Genomic DNA, 16,413 nt, shown 5'->3' with positions numbered 1-16,413 from the left:
ATCCATGCATAAAAGTTTGAAAGCTCAAAGATATGAAAAGAAGATAGAGTTTTCAAGATGATCTGAAAAATGATGAAGTTTGCAATTTATAAAGATTATACACTACATGACCAAAAGTATGTGGACACCCAAACAACACACATCTCATTCCAAAATCATGGGCATTAATGTGGAGTTGGTTCCCCCCTCTGCCCTCCCACCTCCCTTTGCTGTTATAACAGCCTCCACTCTTCTGGGAAGGCTTTCCATGAGATGTTGGAACATTGCTGTGGGGATTTGCTTCCAGTCAGCTACAAGAGCATTAGTGAGATCAGGCACTGACGCTGGGCGATTAGGCCTGGGTCACAGTCGGCGTTCCAATTCATCCCAAATGTGTTCGATGAGATTGAGGTCAGGGCTCTGTGCAGGCCAGTCAAGTTCTTCCACACCAATCTCGACAAACCATTTATGTATGGACCACACTTTGTGCATGGAGGTCTTGTCATGCTGAAACAGTAAAGGGCCTTCCCCAAATTCCTCCTCCACCAAACTTTACAGTTGGCACTATGCATTCGGGCAGGTAGTGTTCTCCTGGCATCCGCAAAACTCAGATTCGTCCTTCGAACTACCGGATGGTGAAGCGTGATTCATCACTCCAGAGAACAAGTTTCCACTGCTCCAGAGTCCAATGGTGGCAAGCTTTACACCACTCCAGCCAACGTGTGCAGCTGCTCGCATTGCGCTTGGTGATGTTAGGCTTGTGTGCGGCTGCTCGGCCATGGAAACCCATTTCATGAAGCTCCCGACGAACAGCTGGTGTGCTGATGTTGCTTCCAGAGGCAGTTTGGAACTCGGTAGCAAGTGTTGAAACCGAGGACAGATGATTTTTACATGCTTCAGCACTCGGCGGTCCCGTTCTGCAAGCTTGTGTGGCCTACCACTTCACAGCTGAGCTGTGGTTGCTCCTAAACGTTTCCACTTCACAATAACAGCACTTACAGTTGACGGGGACAGCTCTAGCAGGGCTGAAATTTGACGGACTGACTTGTTGGAAAGGTGGAATCCTATGACGGTGCCACGTTGAAAGTCATTGAGCTCTTTAGTACGGCCCATTCTACTGCCAATGTTTGTCTATGGAGATTGCATGGCTGTGTGCTTGATTATATATACCTGTCAGCAATTGGCATGGCTGAAAGTCAAATCCACCAACTAGGAGTGTCCACATACTTTTGGTCATGTAGTGTAGATATAATGTAGACTCAAATTTAAAATGCTTGGATGAAGGCATCCGGTACTAAAACAGAACTAGGTAGAGCGCATACATCCACTAGAGTCTAGACTGAACAGTTTACGTTTTGTATCCCACCGATAGGCCGGATGTGCATCCGGACCTTAACCAAAACCTAATCAGATTGTTCTCGTCAACTGCCCAACGCATCCACCAAATTTTATTATCCATTCACAACCTTTTGAAATATCATGCTATATATCATTTTTGGCCCCACCTCTCAATGATGAAGAATGACTTGAAAAAATTATCGGTTCCAAAACCGGATAGTCACCTTAATCGAATAAATTTGTTCTTGTCAAACACCCAATCTGTCCACCAAATTACATCCGAATCTGTCCGTAACTATTTTATATATCCTGCTTACAGTCAAACAGACAAACGTAAAAACATAACGTCTGTCCCCCTTCAGTAACGGAGGTAAATATTTGTGATATATCCACTGGCAGGCTTCAGAAGGAACATAAAACATGGTGGTGGAATATTAGAGTCCAAGAAGTACTCAGAAGAAAGAAGGTTACAAAGAGTGGAAGACTAAAGATGCTCAAAATAAAAACGACAAATATGTGAAGGATACAAAGAAGGAAAGAAAGAGGGAAAAAAACAGAATGAAGAATGGAGAAAGAATAAACTCTGTCACCCTGGACCTAATTCTGTCATCCTGGAAAGAAAGAGAGAGAAAGAGGCTCCCTTAGAAGCATGCACCAGGGAGGAGCAAGGTTCTGTCATCCATTTCTTGGGAAGTGAGGGTGTGAATCCCAGTGAAATTCATCGCAGAATGAAGATGCAATATGGTGACGCATGTTTATCGCTGCAGCAGGTGTACAACTGGGACAGGAAGTTTAAAAGTGGAGTGTCCAGTGTGGCAGAAACTTCTCGCTCGGGCCGGCCTCACACAGCCGGCACCTGAAATGGTTGTAGTTATTGAGCGCGTGCTAGGAGAAAACCATCGCATTACGCTGGATGAAGGGGTCTCCGAATTAAACATTAGGCATGGTTCAGCACACCATATCATTCACAACGTGCTGGGGTTCCGCAAAGTGTCTGCCCAGACAACTCGCACACGAACTGAAAGAACGGCAAGAGAACGCATGTAAAGAACTTCTGCGCCATTACGAAACAGAAGGCAATGCTTTCTTACAGCGCGTAGTGACTGGGGATGAAAGCTGGGTCCACTACTTTCAGCCAGAAACGAAGAGGGCAAACAAAGAGAGGCACCATTCAACTTCACCGAAGCCCAAAAATTCCGCACACAGCTGTCCGCTGAAAAAGTGATGCCAATGCCCTTCTGGGGATAGCTGAGGACCACTTGTAGATCATTACATGCCCATAGGGACCATAGTCACCAGTGCATCATATTGCGACCATCTTAAAAATAATCTGAAACCAGCAATCAGATCAAAACTTTGTGGACTATTCACTACCGGTGTTTTGCTGCAGCATGACAATGCTCGGCCCCATATTGCCCGGGCAAAAGCTGAAACAATTGAGGACCTGCATTTTGTGTGTCTTCCTCATCCACCCTACTCGCGAGACCTCACCACTTTGGATTACCACATCTTTGGGCCACTTGGAGGTGTTTGGTGGAACCACTTTCTGATCCGACGAAGAGGTCCAAGAGGTGGTGCACGAATGGCTACACAAGCACCCAAAAAAAAAAAAAAAAAAAAAAAAAAATATATATATATATATATTTTTTTTCTAGAGGAATCCAGGCCTTAGTGGAGCACTGGAAAAAAAATGCATTGAACGCAATGGAGATCATGTTGAAAAATAACAGGTTACACACATACATGCAATAAACAAATTGTGAAAAATATTTTAAGGTTACTTATTGACTGCCCCTCATACATACATATATACACATGAAAAGGTAAGTACACCCCATGTAAAGTTTTGACTTTTTCAAACATATTTCAACATACAGCTATTTGATCTTCATTTCAACAATATTGATGCTAAAGGTGATATAAAAGAATAATTATCATGAAACATTTACATTTTGTAGTCCATTGTATAATTTAAAGAAACAAATGCAAATTTCGCATGTGGAAAAAGTAAGTGCACCCCTACATTTATCACTACTTCAAATACCTAAAATAAGAATCAGGTGCACCAGCTCAGGTGCAAATGATTAGAACATCGTTAGAGAGGATCTTGGAGGAACCCGTCTTATTTAAACCTCAGACATTTAGTTTGGTTTGCTCTTTGTTGTTGAAGTGTGCGGCGTCACCATGCCTAGATCAAAAGAGCTCTCTGAGGCCTTCATAAAGAAGGTTATAAATGCCTACGAGTCTGGGAAGGGATTTTAAAAGATCTTCAAACAATGTGTAATCAATCATTCGACTGTCCGGAAGATCATATACAAGTGAGAAGATTCCAAACAACTGCCAATTTGTTCAGGCCATGCCGCCCCAGCAAGTTCAGCCCGAGAGCAGACCGCAAGATGCTGAAAGCAGTCTCTATGAACCCCAGAATGTCATCACAGGACCTACAGGTAGCTCTTGCCACTGTTGATGTCAAAGTGCATGAGTCTACCATTAGAAAGAGGCTGCACAAATTTGATCTACATGGGAAGTGTGCCAGGAGGAAACCTTTGCTGTCCAGAAAGAACATCAGGGCAAGACTAAAGTTTGCCAGTGAACACCTAGGCAAAGACCAGCACTTCTGGAACAATGTGCCCTGGACAGATGAGTCAAAGGTAGAGCTATTTGGCCACAGTACCAGAAGACATGTTTGTTGAAAACCAAAGACAGCATTTGACCACAATAACCTGATACCAACTGTGAAGTATGGTGGTGGAAATATTATGGTTTGGGGCAGCTTTGCTGCATCAGGGCTGGGGCAGCTCACCATCATGGAATCCACTTTGAATTCTTCATTGTACCAGAGGGTGCTTGAGGATAATGTGAGGCCATCTGTCAGAAAATTGAAGCTCAACCGAAGGTGGACCTTGCAACATGATAATGACCCAAAACATACCAGTGAATCCACCAAGGAATGGCTGAAAAGAAAAATGGAGGGTTCTGGAATGGCCAAGTCAAAGCCCAGATCTAAATCCCATCGAGATGTTGTGGGGGGATTTGAAACGAACGAGCTGTCATGGGGACCGCAAGGCTAACCCCCGCTCGAGCAGGGAAAATGGCCTTAAAATGCATGTTGTTGTGTTGTATACATACATATATACACACAAACACACACACACACACACACACACACACACACACACACACACACACACACACACACACACACACACACACACACACACACACGGTTTTTAGAACCTTCACTTTGTAAATTTAGTAGTAAATTTCCTTGTAAAATAACCCCTATGTACATTTCCCCTTAATTGGCTGTTAATTGTTTGCACCTTAGTTAGTCCATCGCATCACGTAGCAAATAATAGGCTTCCCTCAATAGTTATCTCATTATTATATGTCTCAGGTAAGGCTCTGTGTCCACTAGTTCATCTTGCGTTGCATCAAATGAAATAAGGTAGAATCCCCTTTCAATTGCCCCAAAACGCCATTGCCGGCAGCGTTCGCTGCCCTTTGGCTGGGGCTCGTTCGACTTGCCCCAAAACTCCATTGAACACGCGGTCAAGCCAACGAACAAGGGCGTGGCCCGCACCTCGTCATACAAGGTGGAGTCAGCTAGCCCTTGCCGACCAATCAAGGCTCAGTGGGCAGGGCTTGAGAGGGCGGAGAGGAACATCGAGAGGTTCGCGAAGATTCGAGGGTGTGGCCTATATAACCCGTTGTGGGGAGCCCCCATCTGAGTTCTGAGGGAGGTGCGCTGGACGAGACGAGTGAGGAGAGTCCCGAGGGAGAGAAGCCGCACAAGTGTTCCGTGTGTTTGAAGGTCTTTGTTGTTCTTCAACTTTAAATAGACACAGACTAATTCACACGGGAGAGAAACCGTACAAGAGTTCCGTGGGTGTTGAAGGAGGCAGGAGGCGGAGACGCGCAGAGGATCCGGAGCCGGAACCAACCTCCAACGAACAAGGGCGAGCACGCAAACCTCGACGTGTGCCGCGATCCTCGGACCTCCCTGCTGCCGTTCTGCACAAACCTGAACCTTCTCCCCGTCATTCCTGCTACAATTCCCTATTCGTGTGAGTCTGCCCGTCGTCTGTCCTTTGTGTTGTCTGGGTATAAGTTAAGCTTGTTTAAGGAATTGCTCTGTCCTTCTGCTCCTTCCATTTCCTGTATATTACTTTGATTTCTTTTCTTCTCTTTGATTGTGGTTTGTGTAAATAATTAATAAATATCTGTTCCTCCATTCTTTGATTTCTTCTTTCTCATCCGATCGCTTTAGAGATTTCCCCATTGAGTTCCTGTGGTGCGATTTCGGCCAATGCTTATGAATCGGGTTAGTCTTTGCTAACGGCTCGAACTTCGGACTGCTAACCCACTCGGCAAATACCATCTTGTCCGTGGTTTCGAGCTAAGTTACCCACCTGCCTTGTGGAGGGATTTGCGGAGGTGTACGGGAATCCCTTGACCAATCACCTCGGCCAATCCCACCCCACGGGGGAGCGTCAGGAACGGAGACGGCCAGTGTACAAGACGAGGGGATTAAACCCCCCTCGGTAAGGGGAGTGCCGTCGTCCGATTCCGTAACTATATATATATATATATATATATATATATATATATATATATATATACACAGGGTGAGTCAAAAGTAGCGCCCGATTGTTTTTTTCCGGCTGTCAGATTCTATCTCGGATGTCATGTTAATAATTGTCAGGTATAATTGTTGTTAATAATGTTGTTAATAATAAAGAGAAATCGGGCGCTACTTAACTTTTGACTCACCCTGTATATATATATTGTCGCGATCCCGCCTGGTAAATGTTCCCAGCACGGAATACGGACGTGAATGTCCGGGCTTCAAGTAATCCACGGAGTGGACAAAAGAGACGTAATCAACACAATTGTGTTTTAATCGGCCTTCTAGGGGTAAGGCACGATGCTTTATTGGCTCGATCACAAAAACCATGAAAGGTAACAAATGGAATAGGCTGCACAAGCCTGCAGGAACGGTCGGCCACAGACGCTCCAACAAGACGCAGGTAAGATCCTCGCGGCTCCAATCGACGAGCTCCGGGACTCGAAGGATACCAGGATGGAATACCACACAAGGCCGCCAGGAACGGTCGGCCAGGAGCTCCAACACGAAGCAGGCAATATAGGACTCACAGTTCCAATCTACGATCTCCGGGAATCACTCGTTCTCTTCCGGAATCACTCACTCGTACAATCCATAACTATAAACGATCAGCACAACTCGCTGTCGTGAGGCGTAACGAAAGTTCCCTCGCCTCGAGGCCTCGAACCTCCGAGCTGCGTCCGTATCATGAGATGGCGGCCGCGCTCTCTGACCCTCCACCAATCACGTCCCGACTCGCCTCCCAATCGCGTGAGGCTCCAAGGAGGTTACGTCAGTGGTGGGCGGGGCACTCATTTGGGTGAGAACAAAGGTGGTTTCACCGGGGGGTTTCTCACAATATATATATAAAAATATATATATATAAAGGAGGTGTGTGTGTGTGTGTGTGTGTGTGTGTGTGTGTGTGTGTGTGTGTGTGTGTGTGTGTGTGTGTGTGTGTGTGTGTGTCCGCTTATAACTCAAGAACTACACATCGGAGAAAAGTTTTAGACAGATTCGGAATCAGCATAAAATCCTGGTGGTTATAGGCTACGTTTTATTTTAATATCAATGGTTTAAAAAACCGCGCCAGCTGCAATTCCATGGTGTAGTTTGTGGCGGCGCTATTGCCCCTTTCCGATCCCACGGTTGCGCGTACGTACAGTATACTGTACGTACATATTTATATATTTTCAATGTGCTTTTTATTGTATTTTAAATTGTTTTTTAGCTTCTTTTATTGTTAATTTATGTACTATTGTATTTATTTTAAATATATTTTTAAGGAAAACAAATGTTTTCACGTCCGTAGGAGTGACGTAAAGTCGCACATAATGACAAAATGCGCGCCATTTTTTCGCGCTAAGACGAATAAACGGTAGTTGAGATTTTATTCGAATTCCATTAAATTTCAACTGTTGGAAATTGAAATAATTATTGTTTCCAACAGTTGAAATTTAATGGAATTCGAATTCGAATAAAATCTCAACTAAAAATAAAAACGTCGCGTTTTAAAATTATGACGTCATCAGCGTATTTCGGAACGTTAATTTTTCAACTTCATATTCGGAATCAGTACGTCCCAGAGCAACTACAGCACACCTTAAATGTTTAAAAAACCTTCGGGTTTTAAAATTATGACGTCATCAGCGTATTTCGTAACATTAATTTTTCAACTTTGCCGACAATGACATCCGACTTCCGGGTTCGGAATGCGGGACCAATGCCATTTGACAGGGAATAAAAAATAAATGCGACATTCAATTGACAATGACTTCTGACTCGACTCCCCCCCTCCCCCTTCCCCTCACCCCTCCCCCTCCCCTTTCTCCCTCCCCCCTCCCCCCATGGCTCTCCCTTTCCCCCCACCTCCCCCCTCTTCTCTACTCTCCTCCTCCCCCTCCCCCCCCCCTCCCCTCTCCTCCCCCCTCCCCCCCTCTTCTCCCCCCCCTCCCCCCCTCTTCTCCCCCCTCCTCTCCCCCCCTCTTCTCCCCCCTCCCCCCTCTTCTCCCCCTCGCCCCTCCCCCTTCCCCCCTCCCCCCTCTTCTCTCCCCTCCCCCCTCTTCTCCCCCCTCCCCCCTCTTCTCCCCCCTCGCCCCTCCCCCTTCCCCCCTCTTCTCCCCCCTCCCCCCTCTTCTCTCCCCTCCCCCCTCTTCTCCCCCCTCCCCCCTCTTCTCCCCCCCTCCCCCCTCTTCTCCCCCCTCCCACTCCCCCCTCCCCCTCCCCACCTCTTCTCCGCCGTACCCCTCCCCCTCCCCCCTCTTCTTCCCCCTCCCCGTCCCCCCTCTTTTCCCCCTCCCCCCTCTTCTCCCCCCTCCCCCCTCTTCTCCCCCCTCCCCCCTCTTCTCCCCCCTCCCCCTTTCTCCATCCCCCCTTCCCCCCTTTTCTCCCTTCTCCCCTCCCCCTCCCCCATTCTCCCCTCCCCCCTTGATCCTCCCCCTCCTCCCTTGATCCTCCCCCTCCCCCTCCTCCCTCTTCTCTACTCTCCTCCTTCCCCTCCCCCTCCCCTCCTCCCCCCTCCCCCCTTTCTCCATCCCTCCTCCCCCTCCCTCTCCCTCTCCCTCTCCTCCTTTCTCCCTTCCCCCTCCCCCTCCGCTCCCCCCTCCCCCTCTTTAGTTATTTCATTATTGTGTGTTTCAGTTAAGGATCTGTTCCCAGTAGTTGAATCTACGTTGCATTAATCAAATAAGATAGGCCCCATTCCATCCCTTTTGCTCTCCTTCTTCAAATTGTGGTACCTCGCTTGCCAACAGCGTTCGCCGCCGTTGCACTGGCACTACGCCGCCATTAGCCATGCGGTCAAGCCGAGGAGGAAGGGGGCGGAGCCGCCAGAACAAGGTGTGGCACGTCGACTCGTCATTGGAGGTGGAGTCAGCAAGCCCTTACGGGCCAACCAGCGCCGCGGTGAGCCAACCGTTAGGCGTGTCATCAGAGCGGGCGGCTTGATTCCAACACGAGCAATAAAAGCGGCTACGAGGGACTGCTTGGCCAGTTGAGCGAGAGGGTTCCAGAGTTGTTTGAGACACGTGAGAAGGTACCGACGAGAGGGGAAGGACCTGGAGTGCGCGACGAACTGGCATCTTGTTCAAGGGAGAGAGCGTTGACACGAGCCATTTGTTATAGACGGAGCATCCCAGTCCCATCGCTATATGCAACGTCCTCTCGCGGTGAACGATACGCGCTCGCTGCCTGCCAGGGTTTTCCCGCCACGACACGAATCGACCCCTGGAGCCGGACCTCGACGCCCACCGTCTGCCTGGGCCTTCTCATCCCTTCGTCCAGTCATTTCTGCCTGCTATTCCCCTTTCGTGTAAGTCTGTCTGTCTGGGGCATTGGTAACATAAGACTGCTTAAGGCTGCCCTGTGTCTTCTTCTTCTTCTTCTGTATATTACTTTCGTTTCTTCTTTGGTTCTTTGGTTTTGTACATAATTAATAAATGTCTGGTATTCCTTACCTTGGTTTCTTCTTTCCCCCGATCGCTTTAGTCCCTTCTTTTGATTGAGTACCTGTGGAACGATTCGGCCAATCGAAATAGTCGGGTTTATTCCTTTGTTAATGGCTCGAGCTGCGGATTGCTAAACCGCTCGGCAAATACCATCTTGTCCGTGGTTCGAGCGGTACTTGTCTCCCTGTTTTGCGGAGGGATTGGTAAAGGTATTCGGGAGAACACCTTGACCAATAACCCTGACCAATTATACCCCGCAAAAGAGCGTTATAAGTACCAGGACCAGAGACGGTCAGCTTAACAGGCCAAGGGGATTAACCCCCCCTTGCTAAGGGGAGTGCCGGCTCTGAGATCCGTAACAATATATACACACACACAAACAGTATATACATACAGTCACGTGAAAAAGTAAGTGCACCCCATGTAAAGTTTTGACTTTTTCAACATACTGTTGCGGATTTGAGAATCCTGTTTGTAAATATGACCCTCTAGTAATGATTTCTTGTAAATACCTCTGTTTTGTGTGTAAAGGTCAAAGGTCGTCCCCTTAGTTAATCCATCGCATGCACGTAGAAAATCATATACCCTTCTAAATAGTTATTTCTTATTCGATGTTAGTTTAAGGCTCTGTTTCCCACTAGATGACTCTGCATTGCACCAAATGACATAAGATAGTTCCCTTTTCAAGTTTCCCCCAATCATCTCTTCGAAGTGCCAGTGCATTGGGCGGTTTTCATCACCCCAAACTCCATTACGCACGCGGTCAGCTCGGAGAAGAAAGGCGTGTCTCCACCTCGTCATGAGAAGGAGGAGTGAGCCAGCCCCCAATCAACCAACCAAGGATGAGGGGTTTGGCCTGAGGGCGGAGAGAGAGCGTTCGAGGAGGTTCGCGAAAGTTCCATGGGCGTGGTTATATAACCCGTCGCCCGGAGCCTCCCACCGCAGCCCAGTTGAGAGTTCAGTTGAGGAGGAGAGAGTGAGTTCTGGAGGGGAAAGTGAATGAGAATCGGCACGCCCTGCTCGCGATACCAACCAGCACTCTGAAGAACCAGTGCGGGCACGCGAACCTCGACGTGCCGCAGTCTTCGGATCTCCCTGTCGCCCGTTCTGTGAACCAGAGTGCGAGGAGTCGCAGCTGTCACCTCCAGCAGCTGTCACCCTGCCGTTTGCACGGACCTGAACCTTCTCAACCCCCACCCATTCCTGCCATTCCATCCTTTTGTGTACGTGAGTTTGTTTTGTGCGTCTTGTCCCTGGGGTATAAGTAAGCCTGAATAGATAAGCTAGTATTGCACTGTGTCTTCTCCTTCTGTCATTATTTTCGTTTTTCCTCCTCCTTGGTTTCTTTGGTTTTGTACAATAGTAATTAGTAATAAATTCCTGTTCTTCCTACCTTTGCTTTCCTTTCTTCAAATCAGTTCGTCTTTGTGATTTCCCCATTGAACACCTGTGGCACGATTTGGCCAACGTTGAGGATCGGGTTTAGTTCTTGCTAATGGTTCGAGCCGCGGGCTGCTAATCCGCTCGGCAAAATAACATCTTGTCCGCGGTCTCGAACGGGGTTGCCCCCCTGCCTCGTGGAGGGAGCTGGGCAGCTCCAGGAGCGGAGACGGCCAGTGAAAATAAAAGGGGGATTAACCCCCCTCTTGCTAAGGGGAAGAGCCGTACTCCGTATCCGCAACAATACGTATTTGAACATACAGCTATTTGATCTTCATTTCAACATTATTGATAGATAAAGGTGATATAATATAACAAATATCATGAAACATTTACATTTTGTAGTCAATTGTATAACTTAAATAAACATAAATGCAAATTTCGCATGTGGAAAAATTAAGTACACCCTTGGTTCTAATAGGTGGTATTGCCCCCTTTGGCAGAAACAACCTCAAGTAGGCGTTTCTTATAATGTCTACCAGTCTCTGACATCGACTGGGAGAAATTTTTGCCCACTCCTCCATGCAGAATTCTTTCAGCTGTGCGATGTTTGAGGGGTTTCTTGCATGCATAGCTCGTTTCAAATCCCCCCACAACATCTCGATGGGATTTAGATCCGGGCTTTGACTTGGCCATTCCAGAACCCTCCATTTCTTTCTTTTCAGCGATCCCTTGGTGGATTTACTGGTATGTTTAGGGTCATTGTCATGTTGCAAGGTCCACCTTCGGTTGAGCTTCAACTTTCCGACAGATGGCCTCACATTATCCTCAAGCACCCTCTGGTACAATGAAGAATTCATAGTGGATTCTATGATGGCGAGCTGCCCAGGCCCTGATGCAGCAAAAAGCTGCCCCAAACCATAATATTTCCACCACAATGCTTTACAGTTGGTATCAGGTTCTTGTGGTCAAATGCTGTCTTTGGTTTTCGCCAAACATGTCTTCTGGTACTGTGACCAAATAGCTCTACCATTGACTCCTGTCCAGAGCACATTGTTCCAGAAGTGCTGGTCTTTGCCTTGGTGTTCATTGGCAAACTTTAGTCTTGCCCTGATGTCCTTTCTGGACAGCAAAGGTTTCCTCCTGGCACACATCCCATGTCGATCAAATTTGTGCAGCCTCTTTCTAATGGTAAACTCGTGCACTTTGACATCAACAGTGGCAAGAGCTACATGTAGGTCTCGTGATGACATTCTGGGGTTCTTGGAGACTTTTCAGCATCTTGCGGTCTGCTCTCGGGCTGAACTTGCTGGGGTGGCCTGGCCTGAACAAGTTGGCAGTTGTTTGGGATCTTCTCCACTTGTAGATGATCTTCCGGACAGTCGAATGATTGATTTCAAATTGTTTGGAGATTTTAAAATCCCTTCCCAGACTCGTAGGCATCTATAACCTTCTTTCTGAAAGCCTCAGAGAGCTCTTTTCATCTAGGCATGGTGATGCCACACACCAACAACAAAGAGCAAACCAAACTAAATGTCTGAGGTTTAAATAAGACAGGTTCCTCCAAGATCCTCTCTAACAATGTTCTAATCATTTGCACCTGAGCTGGTGCACCTGATTCTAATTTTAGGTATTTGAAGTAGTGATAAATGTCAGGGTGTACTTACTTTTTCCACATGCGAAATTTGCATTTATGTTTATTTAAATTATGCAATTGACTACAAAATGTAAATGTTTCATGATATTTGTTATGTTATATCACCTTTATCTATCAATATTGTTGAAATGAAGATCAAATAGCTGCATGTTGAAATATGTTGAAAAAGTCAAAACTTTACATGGGGTGTACTTACTTTTTCACATGACTGTACATAACTATATATAACTATGGTAAAGACCAACTCAGGGTGCATCTAAATGTTTGAAGTCAAGGAAGGACCAGGTATCAGTTTTAAGTCAGATTCGGTAGTGTGCTTGTTGGAACTTCTGCACCGAGTCTGGGAGGTTGGTGGTTCAAACCACAGCCGAGTCATACCAAAGACTTGAAAAATGGCACATGCTGCTGCCTTGATCGACGCTCAGCATTTTAATGGATAGAGCATGGAAAATCCCATAGGTTGGCATCCACAGGGAGGAGGAAATTCCTCCTTAAGAAATGCCCAGCTGAGTGCAGAGAAAAGTGGCACCATTGTCGTGACGTCGCTGGTATCCAGATTATCCCAGGAAGTGACGACACTTCCCCCAAACTCAGTGGCTGTGTTTGTCTCATTTAATTGTCCTGTGCTGCATCTTGTCTGTATGTACATGTGCGCGAGATATGTGTGAGATGTGAGGAGTGGCATCTCTATTACGAGCCTTAGATCTTGTACAAAAAAGCCCTCTACTGTTTGTAATTATGATGGAAGAATTGATGAAGAATGAAAGGTTGTAATTCCTATGAGTTCCTGTACATTGACAACAGTAATGAATGCTGAAAGTAAAAGAGGCAAAAGATGTCTCAAAAATGGAAAAGTGCAAAATAGAAGAATGTTTATGTGTCAACATTAATAAAACGAAGGTTATGTTGAGTGGTGAAGGAGGAGAAAGGAAAGAAAGTGGAGGAGAAAGGAAAGAAAGTGGAGGAGAAAGGAAAGAAAGTGGAGGAGAAAGGAAAGAAAGTGGAGGAGAAAGGAAAGAAAGTGGAGGAGAAAGGAAAGAAAGTGGAGGAGAAAGGAAAGAAAGTGGAGGAGAAAGGAAAGAAATGGGCAGAAAAGCAGTTGGACCAAATTAAATTCAATGTAGGCAGTGTTATAGGTTGTCGCAAGACGGGTGGCATCACTGGAAATTTGGTTACAAAATCTGGGATCATCATACGTAGAAGATATGAGGAACAATGATTTCAGGAAAAAGGAAAAGAAAATGCCCCTGAGCTCAGAATTTAATTTAGAAAAAGTCAAATGAAGGTCAAAAGATGAAGCTGTAAAGAAAAAGCAACAAAGCTATTGTGGTAGAAGGAATAAAGCAGAGAGGATGCCTCAAAAAAAAAAAATACGAGTCGACTGAAACAGCCATTGAGAAAGACATGGAATGTTTGGCTTTGCACGAAAATGACAATAGATTGTATAGAAGACACTGATCTGATCTGACATCGATCTGTATGGAAGAATGGCATCATTCGAACAATCCCCTGAAAAAGGGGGAAATGGTCATAAAGTGTCGTTATCGTATTAGTTTATCACTTTACAACTCTGCCTTGGGTAGAGTGAAACATGTAGTCAGGTAATTGCTTTCTTCAACTGGAAAGCTAATCTAAATGATGGGACCTCATGGTTACTCGCTCTGCAAAGCATACAATTATTACATGTGTCTTTAGGGGACTCCGGCCCCAACATAAGATCAATAGTTTAAACATTTCCCTATTCTCCAAAAAACGTTTGCAAACACATCTTACCCTTCTGCTGCTACTGCTTCCCATGGTAGAAAATTGAGGAACAAAATTGGGGTGATGCAATCGTGTTCTGTCCAGACCTTCAGAATCACCAGCATCTAGTCTTATTTTCAGCCTCTGCAACACAAAGTGCATAAAAGACTGCAAATGTAAGCTGAATGCATTCCAAAGTATGGCAAAGATTGGATGAAGGAGGGATTGGGATGAATTGCTATACCATCAAAAATAAATGTCTTTTGAACTACAACTGAAGATCACAATGAAAAAAAAAAAAAAAAAAAATCACTTCAAATGATGATGGAAGACGAGATGGAGGCATCATTAGCTAAGAATGATCTCTCATGGGATTAACTCTTATACCAACAAAGTGTCATATACCGAACAGTACTCTTTAAAAAAAAATAAAAAAAATAATAACCTTGGACAACAAGTTCAGAAATAGCTACTTACTGGATATTCTGGAATATATAAACTACATTCACACCTACGTGATTAAGAATGCCTTTTCAAAATTAGAATAGCACTCGGTAGAGCACACACCTCGGCAGCTTGAACAGTTTATGTTTTTGATCTCACTGGCGGGCCAGATCTGGTCCCAGACCTGAACCAAAATCGATTCGGCTCGTTCTTATCACCTGAAAACTCATCCACCTAGTTTTGTCATACTTGTCCATAATATTTTGAAATATCATGCTACATATCGTTTTTCTCAAATCAAAATTTTTTGATAAAGATATCAAAAAAATTCTCAGATTCCAATCCAGATTTTCACCAAAAGTGAATTCTTCCTTGTCACACACTCAACCTGTCCACCTATTTCATCAGAATCCATCCATAACTTTTTGATATATCCTGCACACACAAATAAACAGGGGTGAAAACATAACCTCTGACACCTTTGTCGGAGGAGGTAATGACTTTCACATGGACACTGATGCTGTAGCCATCCTGTTCACTCGGTGTCCTCCACACCATGACCTCATTTCCCACAAGTCTGATAGATATCTTTATTCCTCCAAGTCTCCCTCGAATTTGTTCTTCTTTCCTGCCACTGGTGTGCCCCCCTCCATCCCCATCCTACCTCTTTCCAATGCCCTTTTCGTTTATGTCCTGGTCCGTTCTGTGTTATACCTACTCCACGAGCCTTAACTCTTAAAAGTAATAATAATAAATAATCAACCAAGGAACCACCTTTGGAGGCCATTTTTCCCCGCAGAGCAGGGGTTGACAGTAACGGAGGGGGTGGTCCCTTTTTGAAGCAATGTTTTATGACCGGACTAGCAGAAGTACCCGGCATTGCTGGGAGGGGAGAAGAGGGGGGGGGGGAGGGGAGAAGAGGGGGGGGGGAGGGGAGAAGAGGGGGGGGAGGGGAGAAGAGGGGGGGGAAGGGGAGAAGAGGGGGGGGAAGGGGAGAAGAGGGGGGAGGGGAGAAGAGGGGGGGGAAGGGGAGAAGAGGGGCGGGAAGGGGAGAAGGGGGGGGAAGGGGAGAAGAGAAGGGAGGGGAGAAGAGAAGGGAGGGGAGAAGAGAAGGGAGGGGAGAAGAGAAGGGAGGGGAGAAGAGAAGGGGGAGGGGAGAAGAGAAGGGAGGGGAGAAGAGGGAGGGGAGGGGAGAAGAGGGGGGGGAAGGGGAGAAGAGGGGGGGAAGGGGAGAAGAGGGGGGGAAGGGGAGAAGAGGGGGGGAAGGGGAGAAGAGGGGGGGAAGGGGAGAAGGGGGGGGGAAGGGGAGAAGAGGGGGGGGAAGGGGAGAAGAGGGGGGGGAAGGGAGAAGAGGGGGGGGAAGGGAGAAGAGGGGGGGGAAGGGAGAAGAGGGGGGGGAAGGGAGAAGAGGGGGGGGAAGGGAGAAGAGGGGGGGGAAGGGAGAAGAGGGGGGGGAAGGGAGAAGAGAAGGGAGGGGAGAAGAGAAGGGAGGGGAGAAGAGAAGGGAGGGGAGAAGAGAAGGGAGGGGAGAAGAGAAGGGAGGGGAGAAGAGAAGGGAGGGGAGAAGAGAAGGGAGGGGAGAAGAGGGAGGGGAGAAAAGGGAGGGGGGGAAAGGGAGGGGGGAAAAGGGAGGGGGGAAAAGGGAGGGGGGAAAAGGAGGGGGGAAAAGGGAGGGGGGAAAAGGGAGGGGGGAAAAGGGAGGGTGAAAAGGGAGGGGGAAAAGGGAGGGGGAAAAGGGAGGGGGAAAAGGGAGGGGGAAAAGGGAGGGGGAAAGGGAGGAGGAAAAGGGAGGGGGAAAAGGGAGGGGGAAAAGGGAGGGG

General features: G+C 46.8%; 1 protein-coding gene across 13 annotated transcripts in view; it reads right to left on the bottom strand.

The window, feature by feature from the left end:
* The window catches only part of MARCHF7 (membrane associated ring-CH-type finger 7), a 138,878-nt gene that overhangs the window by 92,423 nt on the left and 30,042 nt on the right, over positions 1-16,413 (bottom strand). For 10 of the 13 annotated variants that reach the window (XM_078782266.1, XM_078782275.1, XM_078782268.1 and 7 more), the window contains one exon: positions 14,180-14,293. The exons of 2 other annotated variants lie outside the window; for them this stretch is intronic. In XM_078782266.1, the coding sequence (XP_078638392.1) occupies positions 14,180-14,293 (114 nt within the window). Of the gene's footprint in view, positions 1-14,179; positions 14,294-15,367; positions 15,464-16,413 lie in introns of those variants that run through there. One more of the 13 variants, XM_078782274.1, reaches the window with a different exon arrangement.

The sequence above is a fragment of the Myxine glutinosa genome, chromosome 7 (genome assembly GCF_964187855.1).
Source record: "Myxine glutinosa chromosome 7, kmMyxGlut1.1, whole genome shotgun sequence".
NCBI classification, from domain to species: Eukaryota; Metazoa; Chordata; class Myxini; order Myxiniformes; family Myxinidae; genus Myxine; species Myxine glutinosa.
The sequence above is the reverse complement of the archived record's forward strand: the minus strand, read 5'-3'. Positions and strand labels throughout refer to the sequence as shown.